We start from the raw sequence: 16,621 nt of genomic DNA, 5'->3' as shown, positions 1-16,621 counted from the left end.
CGGGATCCTTCGGGCGGCGGCGCTTGTTTCCCCGCAGGAATCGCCAGCCGCGCTTGATCTGCGGAACGCGCATTCCGGGGAGGGCGGGGGGAAGAGTCCCGGCCTATCTTTCCCCTTGACCTGGTTTAGGCTTCCCCCCAAAACGCCGCCGGCGATCGGACCGAGGCTAGGTACGCCGAAGCGCAACGCGCGCGGAGAAGCGAAGAAGGGCGCTTTTGTTCGCCCGCCTGGCTTCATGCAGGAATCAGTTGCGGAGCAGCCGCCGCCACACACACAACACACACCCACACACACACAGTCCGCGCGCCCGGAGACCCACTAACCTTTTAACAACGTTGCCCTGTAACCTCCTGCCGGGGAATAATTAGAAGTTAGACGGGGAAACCGGCGCGCGAGCGACGCCGTCCGACTCGTTCATTGAGTCATTCATTCATTCTCCGCCCTCGTGCGGCCGTTCATTCGCCGCGCCAGCATCCCGGAGCCCTGCGCGGCAGACAAAGATGAAGCCTGAGTAAACGCGATCTCTTCCGACCCTCCCGGGTTGTGTCTGCCCGTCTGTCTGCACCTTCTCTCTTTCTCTCCCCACCCCCACCCGCTCCCGCTCCCCCCGCGCTTTCCGTGGATTCTGGCAGCCGGGAAACCGTCCGGAGGATCAAGGCAAAACTTTGGGGCGGGGTGGTCATTCCCGGCTGACGCCGGAAGCCACCGGCAGAAGGAAACTTTCCCTGCGAAGGCAGGTATGCCATAAGGAGGGGTGGGGTGGGGTGGGATGGGGTGGAAGGGGGGATCAGCAGGATCTCGGTCCCAAGCCTTCGCTCCCTCCTAGGAGCCGGGCTTGTTTCTGCGTGCGCGCCGTTGAACCGGCCGGCTCCTGCGCCATCCCTTGGGCGGCGGAGAATGGTGTCGGCTGCAGTCTCGCCGCGCTTCAGAGGTCCTCAGGAGGGCTTGGCCAAGGCGCGGCTGCCTCCCGGCCCCTGGGCAGGGCTTGCAAGGCATGCGAAGTTCAGAGGGGGTTTGCCGTTGCCTGTCCCTGCGCTGCCACCCGGGGCTTCTTTGGGGGTCTCCCATCCAGGGCTGACGGGGCACAGCGTCCCAGATCTGCTGAGATCGGCCTCTCAGGATAGTCAGGACTTACCTCGGAGTAACCATGCGAAGGATCGTGGGGCTTCGGGGTACTACAGTGGGTTTCAGGCGGAACTTCCGTGTGTGTGTGTGAGGGAGAGAGGGGGGGGAGGTTTGTGTGTTGCGCCTGTCACTCAAGGAACCCATCTACAATTGCAAAGCTTTGTGGCCGCCGGAGGGAAAGGGAGGGGGTTGTACTCAGCGCGCTTGTTCCCTGCTATATGCGTGATCCTATCGCGGGAGGGGGACGGAGGTTAGCACGTGTGAAACGCAGAGCCCATGTTAGCCATTCGGAGCGGAGGCTTCGCTGCCGCTGCTGGCCGAGATCCGACAGCCCTCGTCCTTCTCCCGGGTCTCAGTTCTGCTCCTTGCGGCGTTCAAGGCGGCCCGATTTTGCGGCGGATCTTGCTGGACTCCCAATCAGGGAGTTCTCCTGGGAACCAGAGAAGTGTAGTTTCGACAGACAAACCATTAATATGTATATCATCTATCTGTTTATATATCTATAATTTAAAAAGGAGATTAACCAAAGCGACGGCAAGGTAGTATCCAGGGCTCTAAATCGTCCCGCTGGCCTTTCCTTGCTAACATAGATAGGGGGATTCCGAGGTTTGGGGCAAGGGAAGAAGGCGCCGAGAGAAGGGCCAGGTTCCTCCCACCCCCCGCCCCCTTCTCCTTTTACCTCCCGACGCCATAGGCGAACTTCTGGGCTCCGTAGAGTGGTCAGAGGATCGATCCCCTTTTGAGAAACTAGCGGAACTCTGGTCTAAACTCTGTGCCTGGAAGCAAAGAAGCAGGAATGTAGCATTGGCCTGTCTGCTGCACACGTGCCATTGATCCCTCTAAGCTGCCCGCGATCGTGCTCTTGAACAGACGACCTTTGCTCGGGATATTGCTACGTCCAATCGGGGTTGTTAGGAATCGAGTCATTCCCCATTTTTAGCGAACCTCAATATGCATTCGCGGCCGTGCGCCAGGTATCCACAGTTCTTCCCAATAAATCCGGGGTAAACGAATGCTGGCCTGTGTTTGCTTCCGCACTCGCTACCGGCAACAGTAGCTCTTTCCACATAGACTGGCGCCTCATTCCTCAGAGTGCAGTCCAAGGAGCACATTTCGGGTCTAGGGCGGTGGGTATTGGGGCCCACTTCCAGAGGGACGGGCGCTGAATCGGATTCGACCGAGACATATTTCGGGCTGTCTGGAGTGTGCGCGGCTTGCAGAAAAGCGAGCGAGGAAGGACGAGCCTGTTCCAGCAGTGCACGTGGATGGGCGCCCTTCATGAATGCGGATCTCGGAGGGACGGGAGGCTCGCTTCCAGCGGACACAGAGCCCAAAGGATGAATAAGAATCCGGGAGAAGAAACTAGGCTCCTCCTGAGTTGACTGCACCGTTTTCGATTCACGAGGCAAAGGCGTCTAGGAGCAGGCGGTCTTGCCCCTCAGGGCGTCTTCGACGGTGCTCCGGAACGAATTCCAGACCGCGGGGCATTGCACACGCACCATAAGCCACGCACAATACAGGCGCAGGACAAGCGCCAGCCAGTCAGCCCGGGGCGTCTTTAAAAGGTGCTTCTCATGCCCAGCTCCGGCTCCGTTTCTCGGGACGGCAGGTCCGTTCCCCCCGTCCAGGAACCGCTGGAAAAACCCCGCAGGGAAATCAAAGCCACTTTCTCACGGGAAGGGGCCACGTCGGCGAGTCTCTCTCGGGCGTGGGAAGTAGGCGAAGGTGGGATGGTCGCCGAGGGGAGGGCTCGTTGGCGAGGGGGAGGAGGCTGGGGAGCATTCGCGTCATTACGAGAAAAAGCTCGAGCAAAAGCGCGCCTCGCCAAGACAATGGGGCTTCCCCCTCTTAGAATATTCAAAGAGGGACGGCAGGTGGGGTGGGGTGGGCCGCCCTTGGCCTCTCCCCGTCGAAACAGACGGAGGTCGCCGGCGCCTTGCTTGGTCTGGCCCCGTCCCTCTCTCCCCTCCTCCGGCACCGTCCGACATCCGCGAGGAAGGTGAGTTGATGGGAAAGAGCAGACTTCGACTTCCTCTCCAATTCTGGCTCCTGGCAAGGGGACATTTCACACGTTCCAGCCCCTGCCCGCCAGACTCGTCTCGTCATGGAAACAAACGGGACGTTCCCTTTCCCCCTCTGGGCGATGCAAACGAAACGGGGCTCAAAAGTAGTTGCGCGAAACCACATTGCTCACATTTTCGCACCTTTCGCACATGTCTCTTTCGGCATTTGTGAGAGGAGAGAAACTCGGCTGTTGACCCCCCCCCTCCCCTTTGAAATTTATTTGGAAACCTTCCTTCCTCCTTCCTTCCTTCCTTCCTTCCTTCCTTCCTTCCTTCCTTCCTTCCTTCCTTCCTCTCCCCCAGGAAAATTAAGGTCTCCCGGGAACCTAGAGGTCCATTTAGGTAACAATGTGAGTAAATCAAGACGATGCATCAGAGAGACTGCGAAGCCATTGCATTGGAAGCAGAAAGCCCCGAGCCGTTTTAAGAACAGCCCATTTTTCCTGATCTGCAAAATTCAAATAACTTGGATCCCGGATTTACCTGCATATTTATATATGTGGGGGGGGAGGGGGAGGGAGTGCGTGAGCGACAGGCGCGCGCACACAGACGAGGAGCCGGAATCTGAGACTGCATCAAGGGTTTGCAATCGAAATTAAAATCTGGGCGCGATGCGATCGCCCCTTTGTAACAGATGCCCGCTGGAGGTTTCTAAATATGGAGCAAAGAGGGGGGAAAAGCAGCTTGTATTTCTCGACCTATTTGTGCAATGATATGTGATAATTCCTCCTTCAAAGGAAGGGCAGAGGCCGCTTTTGCTGCACTGCGCGGTCCCCGCTCTTCAGCACGGCTGGCCTTCCTGTCCTCCTAGGAGCTTCGTTCTCTTCTGGGAGGCGCTCTCTGTCCAAGACATTCAGAGGTCTTTCAGAGGAATGGAAACACGTATTGGAGGGCTGCAAGCTTGCTCACTTTGCAGGCATTTTGTAGGGGGGGGGGGGTTACTTCTGAATAAATGCCTATGAGATTAACGGTGGCTTTTAGGAATGTCCCACCACTTTCATTAGGTGAAGGTCACATGGGGTGGTTGCAAATTTCTTGAAGTTAAAAGATCCCGTGTTAGCTACACATCGTCTTTCTTCTTTCTTTTCCCTTCCTTCTAGCTTTTCATGACCCCCCCCCCTGCTAAATTTGACCGGGGTCCCCTTCCAATCGATGCCAGGGTTAAAATATTTGGGGGGCGATGCGGTGCTTTTACTACGTCTCGAGCAGCAAATGAAGCCAGGCAATAAGCAAATAGGTTACGTCACTACTACAGGAAGGATCCTATTTTAGGATCATTTAATTGTCATATTAATAGAAGTGTGCGTATGTGTGTGCGCGCGCGAGTGCCCAAGCGCGTGCCTGTGCGGAGGGCAGAGAAACCAATCAAACAAGAAACGGCGATGGCTCTACGGGCCTTTAGGCTGCATCCCTTTCTCCGCCCAGACAGCAACCCAACCGGGTCTGCTGCAGTATTTTTAGGGCCGGGAGCTGTCCAAATCGTAACCAAAACCTCGGCGTTATTGTGCGCGGGTTCCCCCCGATGCTGCGGAATCAAAATCCGACGCGTTTGTGGAAGGTTAAAGACGTTTGCAGGTAGAAATGACCTTTTCAAAAGAAATGCAAACGACGACGTGAGAATCCCTGCTACATTTTGGCGCATCGACGTCGTTTTTTTGGCACACAGACGTCCTGCCTGTGTGTCGTGTACCGTAGACGAAAATACACTGGCAGGGCTACATCAGAAAATAAAGTGCGGAGGGAAGCCGGGGGGGGGGGGGGTGCGAGCCGCCCGCCATCTTTCCGGCCCTGTGTGCCAGCATCCTGTAGCACAACGAAGCCAGCGCAGCTCGCCTGGTTCAAACGCAGCCCGAAAGAATTCGGGGCGAGGGGGGGGGGGGGGCAGGGATTGTCACAGCCATGAACGGAAGGAGGCGAAAGGCACCCGGGCATCTTCTGGGGGACCATTCCTGTAGGCTCTCTGCTTTGCCCGAGGGGAGAGATGCCCGTCGAAAGGCTCTGCAAATGAAGCTTAGACGCTGGGGGGAGGACAGCAAATGCGGGGGGGGGGCTTCACGGCCCGCCTGCCCCCCTCCCCCAATCCATCCGCTCCTCACTATCCGCAGTGTTTTTGAAGCGTGGGTGTTGCTTGTTGGGAGGGGGGGAGCGGTCGATTTTGGCGGGGACTTGCAGTACCTCCCCCAGAAATGCAGCAAACCTTCTCTCTCTTCCCTCCCCCCTTCCCTTCTCTTCCCTTCCCTCCCCTCCCCTTCCCTCGGAACAGCTGAACGCGTGGGGACGGGGACGTGTGGTGCACGGCAAAAGGCTTGCGTTGGCAATCTGGTGATCATCGCTCGTCCCTCGTCCTCCCCTCCCCTCCCCCCCCCCACCCCAGGCTCCTCTGCATCGCATTGGCATCGCTGAGGCTGGAGAGGAGACAACCCACCCGCGTCTCTGCTGCTGAGGAAGAAGGAAGGGAGGGAGGGAGGGGGGAGAGCGGGAGACGTCGGGAGCGGCAGCTGGGCATCGGAGCGGCGCCTGAGGACCCCCTCCCCCGGAGCCCACCCTCTAGCCGCCGGGAGAAGCTCCCATGGAGGCCCCTCGGCGGTCCCTCTGAGCGGTGTCATGCTCCAGGGGACACTGCGGAGGAGAAGGTCCAGTTCTAGCCGGGAGTGGAGATAGCGCCTCGGACGAGCCCCCAAGACGACCAACGCCGCTGCAGGCAGCAGAGGAGGCGCCCCTCGCTTTTCCTTGCCCAAACTTTGCGTGTGAGTGCGTGTGGGGGAGAGAGAGAAAGCGTGTTTTTTGCTGGACCCCCGTCCCCCTCCGTCCCTCCGTCCCTCTCCGCCCGGCCAGCGAGGGAGCCAGAGCCGAGCATCATGGCGACGCTCATCCGCAGCAAGATCTCCAACGTGGCCACCTCGGTTTCCCACAAGTCGCAGGCGAAAGTCAGCGGCATGTTCGCCCGCATGGGCTTCCAGGCGGCGACGGACGAGGAGGCGGTGGGCTTCGCGCACTGCGACGACCTCGACTTCGAGCACCGGCAGGGGCTGCAGATGGACATCTTGAAATCCGAGGGCAGCGAGGAGGGGGGCGAGCCGCCCTTGGAGGGGGACATCCACTACCAGAGGGACGGCACGGGGCCCCTGCCCCCGTCGGCCTCCAAGGACGAGGGCGTGTGCGCCGAGCTGTCCGGCCAAGGGAAGCCCAGGATCACCGCCTGGGAAGCCGGCTGGAATGTCACCAACGCCATCCAGGTAATCCCCGACGCTCGAGGGCCCGCGCATCGATGGGGCGCGATCCCGGCTCCCTTGGAAGCAAGCGCCCTTTTGCCGCTCGCTTCCACGGAGCCGGGAGGGTGGTTTGGGGCACGGGCGCCGCCACTGGGGCAGCGAATCCCTCCGGGAAGGATTTCAGACTCAGTCTCCTTTCAGCGGCACCCTGTAGAATTCTAGAAGCTTGGAGTTGGAAGGGTCCCCACTAGGTCATCTAGTCCAACCTCCCACGCTCGGAACGTGCGGAGGAAGGACGGGAAGTGTTTGTGGGGTGCATACTAAACATTACGTAATACTCGCTTTCGGGTGAAAGGATGACCAGCCAGGTTCCCGCCCCCATTCCAAGCTTGTTCCTGGAGGGATGATCTGATTCGTTTTAGGAAACGCAACAGCCATTATTCCAGATTGATACATTCCGAAATTGTGGTTTTGGGTATGCACCTGAGACCTAGCCGTAGAGATGGTTCCGAATCTGCGAATGTCTTCAGGATTTAAGGCTCCTGTCCTCCCAGATTCATTTGTTCGGTCCTGGGGAACTCGAGAGCGGCCAAGGCAACAGATGGGCCACCCCAGATGGGCCACCTCTTCTGCCTTCCCCGGTTCTTTCCTTGTCTTCTGCTCATTCAGCGAAAGATATTTGGAGCGTGAATACCAGAAAAAGTTTTTCTTAAAAAAATCTTTAAAATACCCGGCTTGCTTCTTTTTGTAGATACAACGGCATTTTGTGGTTTTAAAATGGAAAACCGAAAAGAAGTGATTTTGCTGTTTGGGAAATGTTGCTGTATTTTACAGAGAAGCAAACTGCGGCAAAAAAACCCTGACAATTCAAGCCGGCTTGGTTCTATCGAATGCCTTTCATACTCCAAGCAGAGGAAGTAATAGTGATAAGATACATTCCTACAAAGAAGATGCACCCCCCTTCCATATTTCTGATTTTCTTTCCTGCAGATGAGCTTGGAAGACAATATTCCCCAAGGACCTCTGCTGATATTTTCTCCTCCCAATTATTGCCAACCCCAAATCAAATTCCACCTGCTTATTTTTTAAAAAAAAACCTTCATTCTTTTCATTTTAAATACCAATTCTCGATAGCTATAGGAATCTTAAATTCAACTTTCCCCCTCCCAATTATTGCCAACCCCAAATCAAATTCCACCTTGCTTATTTTTTTTCAAAAAAAACCTTCATTCTTTTCATTTTAAATACCAATTCCCGATAGCTATAGGAATCTTAAATTCAACTTGCACTCAACCTTTTAAATACGCCTTCTGTAAAGACTTGACTGTATGGTCAAGGAACCAATTAAGCCAGAATACTCTATTCAAGTGGTTTCTTTACATAGCAGGCCAGGTACTAGTATATAGTTTTGAGAAGGAACCCAATGAACAAGCCTCCCTCCCCCATTTATTACAATAATAAGTCATATATTTCCAAATTGCAGATCTCTGGGGGGAGCACTTTCCCCTGGTGAACATTTATACAGATATGTAAGATGTATAATGTGTTATTAGGTGCACAGGAATTCACTTGATGCTGCCCTCTTTAAAACAAATATAAGAAAACCATGAGAAGGAATAGATATTTTTAGGCATTCAAATATGTCCCCATTGTTGTACATTGTTGTACAGTGGCATGCAGGATGAGCTTTAATATTGCTAGCAGCCACTTTTTTTGTGCACACAAAATTGTTGCACTGATTTCATTACAAACATAAGGAGGGATGGCAAAAACAAAGATGCTGATTGATACTTAATCCAAGACTTCATAGATTACTTCAAACTTTTCTACCTTTGGAATTAAACATTTATGCTTTTGGGGGGGGATCATTTAAAATATATACCTTTAAAAGTATCAGGATTAGAGCGTTATTCTCATTTAAAATAAGCATCTTTTCTGATTGAATAAGATGCTTGTGAATAACCCTTACGCTATAAGTAATGTTAAAAGTAGAATTCATCATAATTTCTCCCCTGCAACCTGCTTCTAAAAGACTTGATTATTTACACAGGATAGAAGCTGCTGTTTCCTTTTTGCTTCTGCTTATTGGGAGAATGAGCTGGTTCCTGTTAAATAAAAATGAGCCATACAAGTCTCCATTTTATCTCTTTCTAGGGGATGTTTGTTCTTGGCCTGCCCTATGCCATTCTTCATGGTGGATACCTAGGACTCTTTCTAATTATTTTTGCAGCAGTGGTTTGCTGTTACACTGGGAAAATCCTTATTGCCTGTCTTTATGAAGAGAATGAAGATGGGGAGACAGTCAGGGTGAGAGACTCCTATGTGGACATTGCTAATGCTTGCTGCACACCCAGGTTTCCCACACTTGGGGGCAGGATTGTGAATGTGGCCCAGATCATAGAGTTGGTCATGACCTGTATTCTGTATGTTGTGGTCAGTGGCAACTTGATGTACAACAGCTTCCCTAATTTGCCGGTCTCCCAGAAATCGTGGTCCATCATTGCCACAGCAGCTCTCCTGCCTTGTGCTTTCTTGAAGAACCTCAAGGCTGTCTCCAAGTTCAGCTTGCTCTGCACCTTGGCCCATTTTGTGATCAACATTTTGGTGATTGCCTACTGTCTCTCCAGAGCCCGTGACTGGGCATGGGACAAAGTCAAGTTTTACATCGATGTGAAGAAGTTCCCCATCTCCATTGGCATCATTGTCTTCAGCTACACCTCACAGATCTTTCTGCCTTCCTTAGAAGGAAACATGCAGAACCCCAAGGAGTTCCATTGTATGATGAATTGGACTCACATAGCTGCTTGCATCTTGAAGGGACTCTTTGCCTTGGTAGCCTACCTGACCTGGGCTGATGAGACAAAAGAAGTCATCACAGACAACTTGCCGTCCACGATTCGAGCCGTTGTTAACATTTTCTTGGTGGCCAAAGCCTTGCTTTCCTACCCGCTGCCTTTCTTTGCAGCTGTGGAAGTTTTGGAGAGGTCCCTCTTCCAGGATGGGAACAGGGCCTTCTTCCCCAACTGCTACGGGGGTGATGGGAGGCTCAAATCATGGGGGCTCACCCTCAGGTGTGCTCTGGTCGTTTTCACATTGTTGATGGCCATCTATGTCCCCCACTTTGCCCTTCTGATGGGCCTCACAGGGAGTCTCACAGGCGCAGGCCTCTGCTTCCTCCTTCCCAGCCTCTTCCACCTCAAGCTCTTGTGGAGGAAGCTCTTGTGGCACCATGTCTTCTTCGATGTGGCCATTTTTGTAATAGGTGGTATATGTAGTGTGTCCGGGTTCATACACTCTTTAGAAGGCCTCATTGAGGCTTTTAGAACCAATTCAGAAGACTAGAAATGTGGGCAGAACTGGGTTGCATTCAAGGGGAGGGGAAGGACTCACACTGAATATCTGCATAGCCAAATGATCAGCACATCTCCATAAAACAGAAATGTCATATTTTTAGTTCATTACACCCGACAAAATGTCACAGAAACCTTAAGCAGAATTTCCAACACTTGCCCAGCAGACTTTTTAAATAAACGGAGACATAAAAATATATATATATATTTTGTATTATTTAGATATTATCAGAGAGGAAAATATTTGAGATATTTCCCCCATCCTGTTTATTCAGTAGTTTTAAAGTTCTAATCTTCTTAAGGGAGGTTAAAAAAATGGAAATAATGAGAGTTTTCATGGGAATATTTTTGCAAGAGTTATGCAAATTCAGTCTTGAGGAAATACCTGGCAGCCCAATTGCTCTTCATCATCATGCTGGGACACTGGAGGAAATACACAGCCTAAGGCAAGATCTAAATCACATCACCAAGTGGCAGCAACGACCAATGAGGCACCTCGTAAGTTGTAGTGTTTACATTGTATAGTTAAAACCCACCAGTGAAGACTGCTTGATTCTTCCATGCTGACTCATGTCCAACACCAGCGCTTCCCATTTTGATTAAGATCCTGGCCTCCAGCTGAAATCAGAGCTTAGCAGTTCAGTTCTGGATGAGGTCCTTTTTATTTCTAAATTTAGTATAACAACAAAAACAACAACATGAAAAATGGAAAAAAAAACCCAAGTTGTTGGATTTGAAAAGTATTCTGGATTCAAAACAAAACACACACAAGGGAAAAAATTCCATTCTGTGCAAATACCAGATCTGTGGAGCTGTTTCAAATGTATGTGTGGTGTAATTGTGGTAAAAACTAAGATGACAAATGTATATCAGAAAAAAACTATCTTTAAACATATAATGTGGTACATAAATATATCAAACAATAAAGAGAAACCATATTAACAATGTGTGGCATGGTTTGTTGCAGGGGGCCTAATGTTTAGTGTCTGTATGATGCTTTTTTGTATTGTCCCAAACAACAACGCTTTAAGATAGGTCATGATTATTCTTGCCCTAGTACAGATGGTATGATTTGAATTGGTGCCTTCTTGGCCACTTGAGAGCTAATCAAGGCCTTATTGGAAATGTACCAGAAAAACTCTCATGTATTCTAGGCTCAATGAAGGAGGAAAATAAAGAACACACACATGTTCCTGCATCTTCTGAAAGAACATACCTTCCTTCCCTCTCATATCCTAGTTTAAAAGAGTAGCTATGTTGGTCTGCAGTAGAACATATAGAGTCCAGAAGCACAAGACTGTTGATCTAAGGTTCTCCTGGGCTTTTCTCTAGCCCCTTGTGAATGTTTTGGTAGAGAAGGTAGACAAAAGGGAAGATGTATGTCACTCATATTTGTTTGGTTAACCAGGGAGCAATAGCTCTTTCCACCACTATGGCTCCTAATATCAATTTGCAAGGCCTTCTTTTTTCTTGGAACCACTTCTCCTAAGGCCTAGGAGAAGATCAAACATTTCTAGAGCAAGGAGATTCCAAAGCAAGGAGTGCCCTGACTGGGGTGGCACAGGCCAACCTACTCTTCTCAGTTCTTGGAAGCTAAGTAGGGTCAGTCCTAGTTAGTATCTGGATGGGAGACTACCAAAGAATACCAGGGTCTTCACACATAAGAAAGCAATGGAAAACCATCCTGTTAGTCTCCTCCCTTGAAAACCACACAGGGCAAACATAAGTCGGCTAGGACTTGATAGCACTTTGCACACACACATTACAGAGAGCAAATATAGGTCTTGTTGCCAGGTCCTGGATGGCTGACTGAAGGCACAAGTAGAGAAGCAGAAGTCCTTTCCTTGCTCTTTTTTGTTTTCAGTTCTGCAGTTCATCATTTATTTTTATATTAATTCATTGCATACATTTTGTTTGGCAACCTTTCTCATAGCTTATTCTTACAAGAAAGACACCAGGTAGACATGTAGTAACTTAAAGTTGGATACCAAAGACCTAGAAGGGCTGACTTGCCCAAGATCATCTAGCAAACCTCTGACTGAGGTGGTGAATTAACTTATAGCCAGTCAAACAATCTACATGCTCAGAATATTGGGCAGCAGGGGTAGTCAAACTGCGGCCCTCTAGATGTCCATGGACTACTATTCCCATGCGACCCTCCCAGTTTTTAGAGCCTCTTGTGGCGCAGAGTGGTAAAGCAGCCAACTTTCTATCTGAAACTCTGACCATGAGGCTGGGAGTTCGATCCCAGCAGCCGGCTCAAGGTTGACTCAGCCTTGCATCCTTCCGAGGTCAGTAAAATGAGTACCCAGCTTGCTGGGGGGTAAACGGTCATGACTGGGGAAGGCACTGGCAAACCACCCTGTACTGAGTCTGCCAAGAAAATGCTAGAGGGCATCACCCCAAGGGTCAGCCATGACCCAGTGCTTGCACAGGGGATACCTTTACTGCCAGTTTAGAGTGAAGGTGGGGACATCACATGATTTCATGAATGGGGCAATCCCTGTCTTTGAGAAGTTAGCCTCTCACAATTAAGGGTTTTCAGCTACCCTTTCCCCCAATATGCTGACTTTTTATGTTCAGGGAAGTGTTTCTTTTTTAAAGGACAGTACTTAAGCATGTGCTACACCACTTAAGTTCTGAAGAGATACAGTCCATCAAAGACTGTGAGGTGGTTCTGAATGTGTGTTATTATACAGTACAACCGGTATGCATGGCTTTTTGCAGAGAACCAACCATGACTTCCTGCCCTAAGGAATTTGCTATTTATAACAGTGAAGTTCAGTTCTTGGCCTAAAGCCCTGTCCATTCGACTGTTGTGCTGCGATGAAATGGCTGTGCAGATTTTTCATTTTGTATCTGCCTCGTGAAGTGCCAACTCAGATTTCCATGCATAGGGTTATACGAAAATCCCCTCCCAGCGTTTGCGGTCTCAGTTTGTACTTTGAGACTTTGAGTTCTGAGTTAAATTTCAGTTTCAATTCCTGCTATTGCTCTTGGTGCCCAAAATGCTACAAAGAGAGAGAGAGAGAGAGAGAGAGAGAGAGAGAGAGAGAGAGAGAAGAAATGAGGTAGGTTGTGTTTCATTGACTCAACAATTAAGACCTAGATTTGTGTCATGTATTTGATGAGGAAGAGAAGTTCCAATGATTTTTGCATGGTCTACAAGATGTGTTTGAATGTTTTAACATACTTTGGAGCCTGATATGCTGAATCTGGCCGCATATAATTCGCATTTATATAGTCCTTGCTTCACATACATTATCTTGTTTTATTTTCAAATTTAAACAAAATTATGATTTAGCTCTTTTTGACAGCTTATGGTTAGTTTCTGTTATGTAATTCCAAGCCACATTAGATCCAGAACTAGTGGCAAGCAAGAACTGAATTTTGCCCTACAGATGGTTTCAGATCCAGGCATAACAGAACTGCTCTGACATGCTATGCTATCGTGACAACAAAGATGTCAGAACACAGCCCTGTTCTGGCTATGAATATATTTCACAACATGCTTTACTCTGCTTTCCCTGAATTCCCCAATTAAATAGTCCCGATTATCTTAATTTTGTGATTAGGGACATTTCAAATAGCGCATCCTAGTGGACACCTGAGGTTTCCCCCAGTATTCTAAGCAGAGGCCGCCTTAGAATAGTCCAGCAGGTAACAGAATATCGTTGAAACGATAAAGAGTTCTAGATAGAATATTTTTAGGAATAGGTATAACTGTTGGGCATCACTGCCAGCGATTCTGAAAGCTTTAGATTTTTTTTGGGGGGGGGGGGATGCTCAAAAGAATCCACATCAAGAAAACAGAATTTAAAACAGCCTTAAGTAGTAGAGTTATTCCTGCAAGGTTGGGGAGGTTTAGAATATCCCGCAGTCTGCGGGAGGAATCAAGGCAGACTTCAGTCCTAGAAAGGAGACGCAGGAATCTCTCCCCTCTCTCATTCCCGAAGAAGAAGTTCCACCATGTGGCGCGGGTATTTAGCATTTCGCATGACCTTGGAGTCGTGTGAAGGGCAAGCAGAAGCATTCCTCCCCACCTTCACGCCGCTTGCCAATAAAAAATACCCGGGCGGCGCTGAGTTCCTCCCCCGGCCCCGCAGTGCTCCTCCGCCGGCGACGGCCTCCCACCCGACGGCTTCTCGGAACGAAAGCGAGCGGATCGGCTTCCCGAAGCCGGGGCCCGGGGCGCAATGGGCAGCGTGACGAAGCCAGCCGGAAGGCGGTCATGCCCGAAAACAGGTAAGGGCGACGTTCCGATCCAGAGCCCCGCGGGCCACTTCGAGAGAGCCCCCCCTCCTCCTCCCCTGACGTCTGGTCGAAATCGCGTTGCCTTCAAGCAGGTATCCGGGCGGTGCTTGCGGCCGGGCTGCGAAGCAGGAGGGAGCCGGGCGAATTGGCAGCCGAGGAGACGGCCTGCTGCTTCCGACGCTGCCGTGACGCCATCCAGCCCCCGCCGGGCCCGTTGATCCCCGCAATTAACTCCCCATGATCGTCCCTATTGATCCCCGTCTCTCCCCTCGGAGGGATCGGCCTAAACGCGGCTGCAGACGAGAGCAGCGCCGCCGCCACAGACGGCCTCCCGTCCAAGGAGAGACGCGGGCGGGGCGAGACATCTTTTTAACAGGCGCAGGCACACGCGGTCCCGCTTGAGCAGAAAGCAAACGCGACGCTTTGGAGGGACGGGGCGCTCTTTCTAGAGCAAACGAGTGACCATTAGTCCAAGTGTCTTAAAAAAAAATTAAAATGAATGAATGAAACCAATCTCAAGGTAAAGGACTCCGGGGAGGCATGCCATAGAGCAGGGGTGCCCAAAATGCGGCTCTCCAAATGTTTACGGATTACAATTAGTGATTGTAATTAGGAATTACTAATTGTAGTCTATAGACATCTGGAAAGCCACAGTTTGGCCACCCCTAGGTATAACAATCAATGCTCTCAGTAGAATCAAGTGCCCCCCCCCCCCAGCATGTTTCTTTGAACAGGTTTTGCAAAAGAGCCGCTGTAGGCAGGCCTTCCTACCCAGATAGCTCTGCATTGCAGGAGAGAGACTCACTAAGAGTCATGGTGCCATTGGCTGGTCCGTTTCAGGAATTAGTATTTTGCAGGATTGGGGGGGGGGTGACAGTTCAGAAGACTGAGAAGAGGAAAGAGGAAAAGGGCCAAAGACCTGCAAGGGCATTCCCATCACACCCCTTTGCTTGTGGTCCAATCTCTAGCAGAAAACCCCTCCCAGCAGATAATCTCCAGCAGACAACTAGGCCTAGCTAAGGGCCTGTGCATCTCCTGGAAGAAGAGGGCCTTGGCTGAGCTGAGCAAGAAGAACATCCCAATATTGTTATTTGCTGCTGCTGTGAGATTCTGTGATATCTGCACTGGGGGAAATGGGTGATGTCCTGTCTGTGAATTCTTGAGCTGCAGGTACTCTCTCCTCATAGGACTGATTTCTGAAACCATCATACTGAGAACATGAACTTCCACCTTTTGCATTCTCGGCTGTTCCTTACTGTTCTCGCTGCTCTCTTCCAGAAGGAGCTTTCTGCTCAACAGACCCAGGAATGGCAGATGTGGGAGGAAGGGTTTTCTGGCCCCTGCCCTTGGCCAAAGATCCAAGGACTGCTAAAAAGTTTTTTTTTTTAAGTCTGTTGTTTGTAAAATGAATATTAGGGTAAATGTGTAAACAAGGAAGGAAGGGAATAATTGTTTGATTCCAGGCATTCGTGGAACTCTGCAAAGAAGAACCCAACAGATACTGCTTGGTGACATTTTGGTGGAATGCCCAAAGCTAGGAGTGTCTTCATTTTGCTGGATAGGCTGACAAACCAGAGTGAGAAGAGGTTAAACGTTGAGTCATGTATGTATGCATGGAATGGTGGGGTACAAGCAAGGAAATATCCCAGTCTTTGCTCACTCTTCGAGGTGGCTCCCAATGAATGGAACAGTCAGTCTGAGGTGGTCAGGAAGACCCCTAAAGCTTTGAGAGGGGCAGAGGGAAGGCCATACTGGGTTGCCCTGGCTTCAGCTGTAGCCTTGGGATTGGGGCTTGACAGGGCAAGTTGCCTTCAAAGATCTGACAGTCAGCTTTGCTAAATCTCCTTGCAGCATTGAGGGATGGGAGGAGTACTAGAACAAGCATCTCATCTGCCCCCTAACCCAGACTTGATAGGGCAACAATTCATTTTCTCATGGGTGCCCATCTCCTTGATACAAACCCTCCCATGTTTCTTCCATCCAGATGACACCAGAGGATCACAGTCCCTCACACTGGAGAATAATCAAGGAAAGTACTATCACAAGACCCTGCTGTCTTGAAATCCTGTAGTCTTTGCCCTGGATCAAGGAAGGCCAAAACAGCAAGACATATACTTCAAGGCACACCATGGAAGAGCCGGGAGGGCCTGTGGGCTAGAGACCAGAGTAGTGGGGACCCTAAGGGAATGAATAGCAGTATGAGAATCCCCCAGTCCAAATTTAACCTATCTCATGAGCTCACTAACTGGCCTGAGGCAAGTCATGTTACAGACTCCCCCCCCCCCCCCTGCAGTAATACCGGCCCACAGTCTCCAAAGTCTCTTTTAAGAATGAAAACCAAGGTTAACAGATGATGGGCCAAGGAAGACAACAAAAATGTGAGGAGGAACTCAGAAGATTTACATTACCTTCCCCTGGAGGCCTTGCTAAGTGGGACCACCACAGTTCCAGGTGGGGCAAGCCAGGGTTTGCCCTTCATTCCATCTCAGCTACATCTGTACTTTGGGCAGAGACAGAAATTGAAGCAGCTGAGCACCCAATACATCTGTCCTTCAAGTTACCATCCACCATTGATGGGTGCCACAGTAGGAAGGCAGGAAGTGGGTAGGTACCCTTC

The 16,621-nt window shown here is 50.6% G+C and overlaps 1 protein-coding gene and 1 long non-coding RNA gene across 2 annotated transcripts in view; one reads left to right on the top strand and one right to left on the bottom strand.

Annotated features, from left to right (window-relative positions):
• LOC143836282 (uncharacterized) overlaps positions 1 to 3,599 on the bottom strand; it is a 49,700-nt gene extending 46,101 nt beyond the window's left edge. Inside the window, exons 1-2 of the long non-coding RNA XR_013230564.1 lie at positions 1,805 to 3,599; positions 324 to 1,555 (exon numbers count right to left, since the gene is read on the bottom strand). This is a non-coding gene — a long non-coding RNA (uncharacterized LOC143836282). The remainder of the gene's footprint in view (positions 1 to 323; positions 1,556 to 1,804) is intronic.
• On the top strand, positions 606 to 10,706 carry SLC32A1 (solute carrier family 32 member 1). Its single transcript, XM_077335404.1, has 3 exons — positions 606 to 737; positions 5,452 to 6,424; positions 8,555 to 10,706. The coding sequence occupies exons 2-3, from the start codon at positions 6,047 to 6,049 to the stop codon at positions 9,740 to 9,742; spliced, it is 1,566 nt and encodes a 521-aa protein (XP_077191519.1). The 5' UTR covers positions 606 to 737; positions 5,452 to 6,046; the 3' UTR covers positions 9,743 to 10,706.
• The last annotated feature ends 5,915 nt before the right edge of the window (positions 10,707 to 16,621 follow it).

Source organism: Paroedura picta, chromosome 4, assembly GCF_049243985.1.
Source record: "Paroedura picta isolate Pp20150507F chromosome 4, Ppicta_v3.0, whole genome shotgun sequence".
Taxonomy (NCBI): Eukaryota; Metazoa; Chordata; class Lepidosauria; order Squamata; family Gekkonidae; genus Paroedura; species Paroedura picta.
Note: the sequence above shows the minus strand (reverse complement) of the source record. Positions and strands in the feature narration are given on the sequence as shown.

Coding starts and splice junctions, on each gene's coding strand:
- SLC32A1 (XM_077335404.1), top strand. CDS start 6,047: ATGGCGACGCTCATCCGCAGCAAGATCTCCAACGTGGCCACCTCGGTT. Junction 6,425..8,554: donor ATGTCACCAACGCCATCCAG/GTAATCCCCGAC, acceptor ATCTCTTTCTAG/GGGATGTTTGTTCTTGGCCT.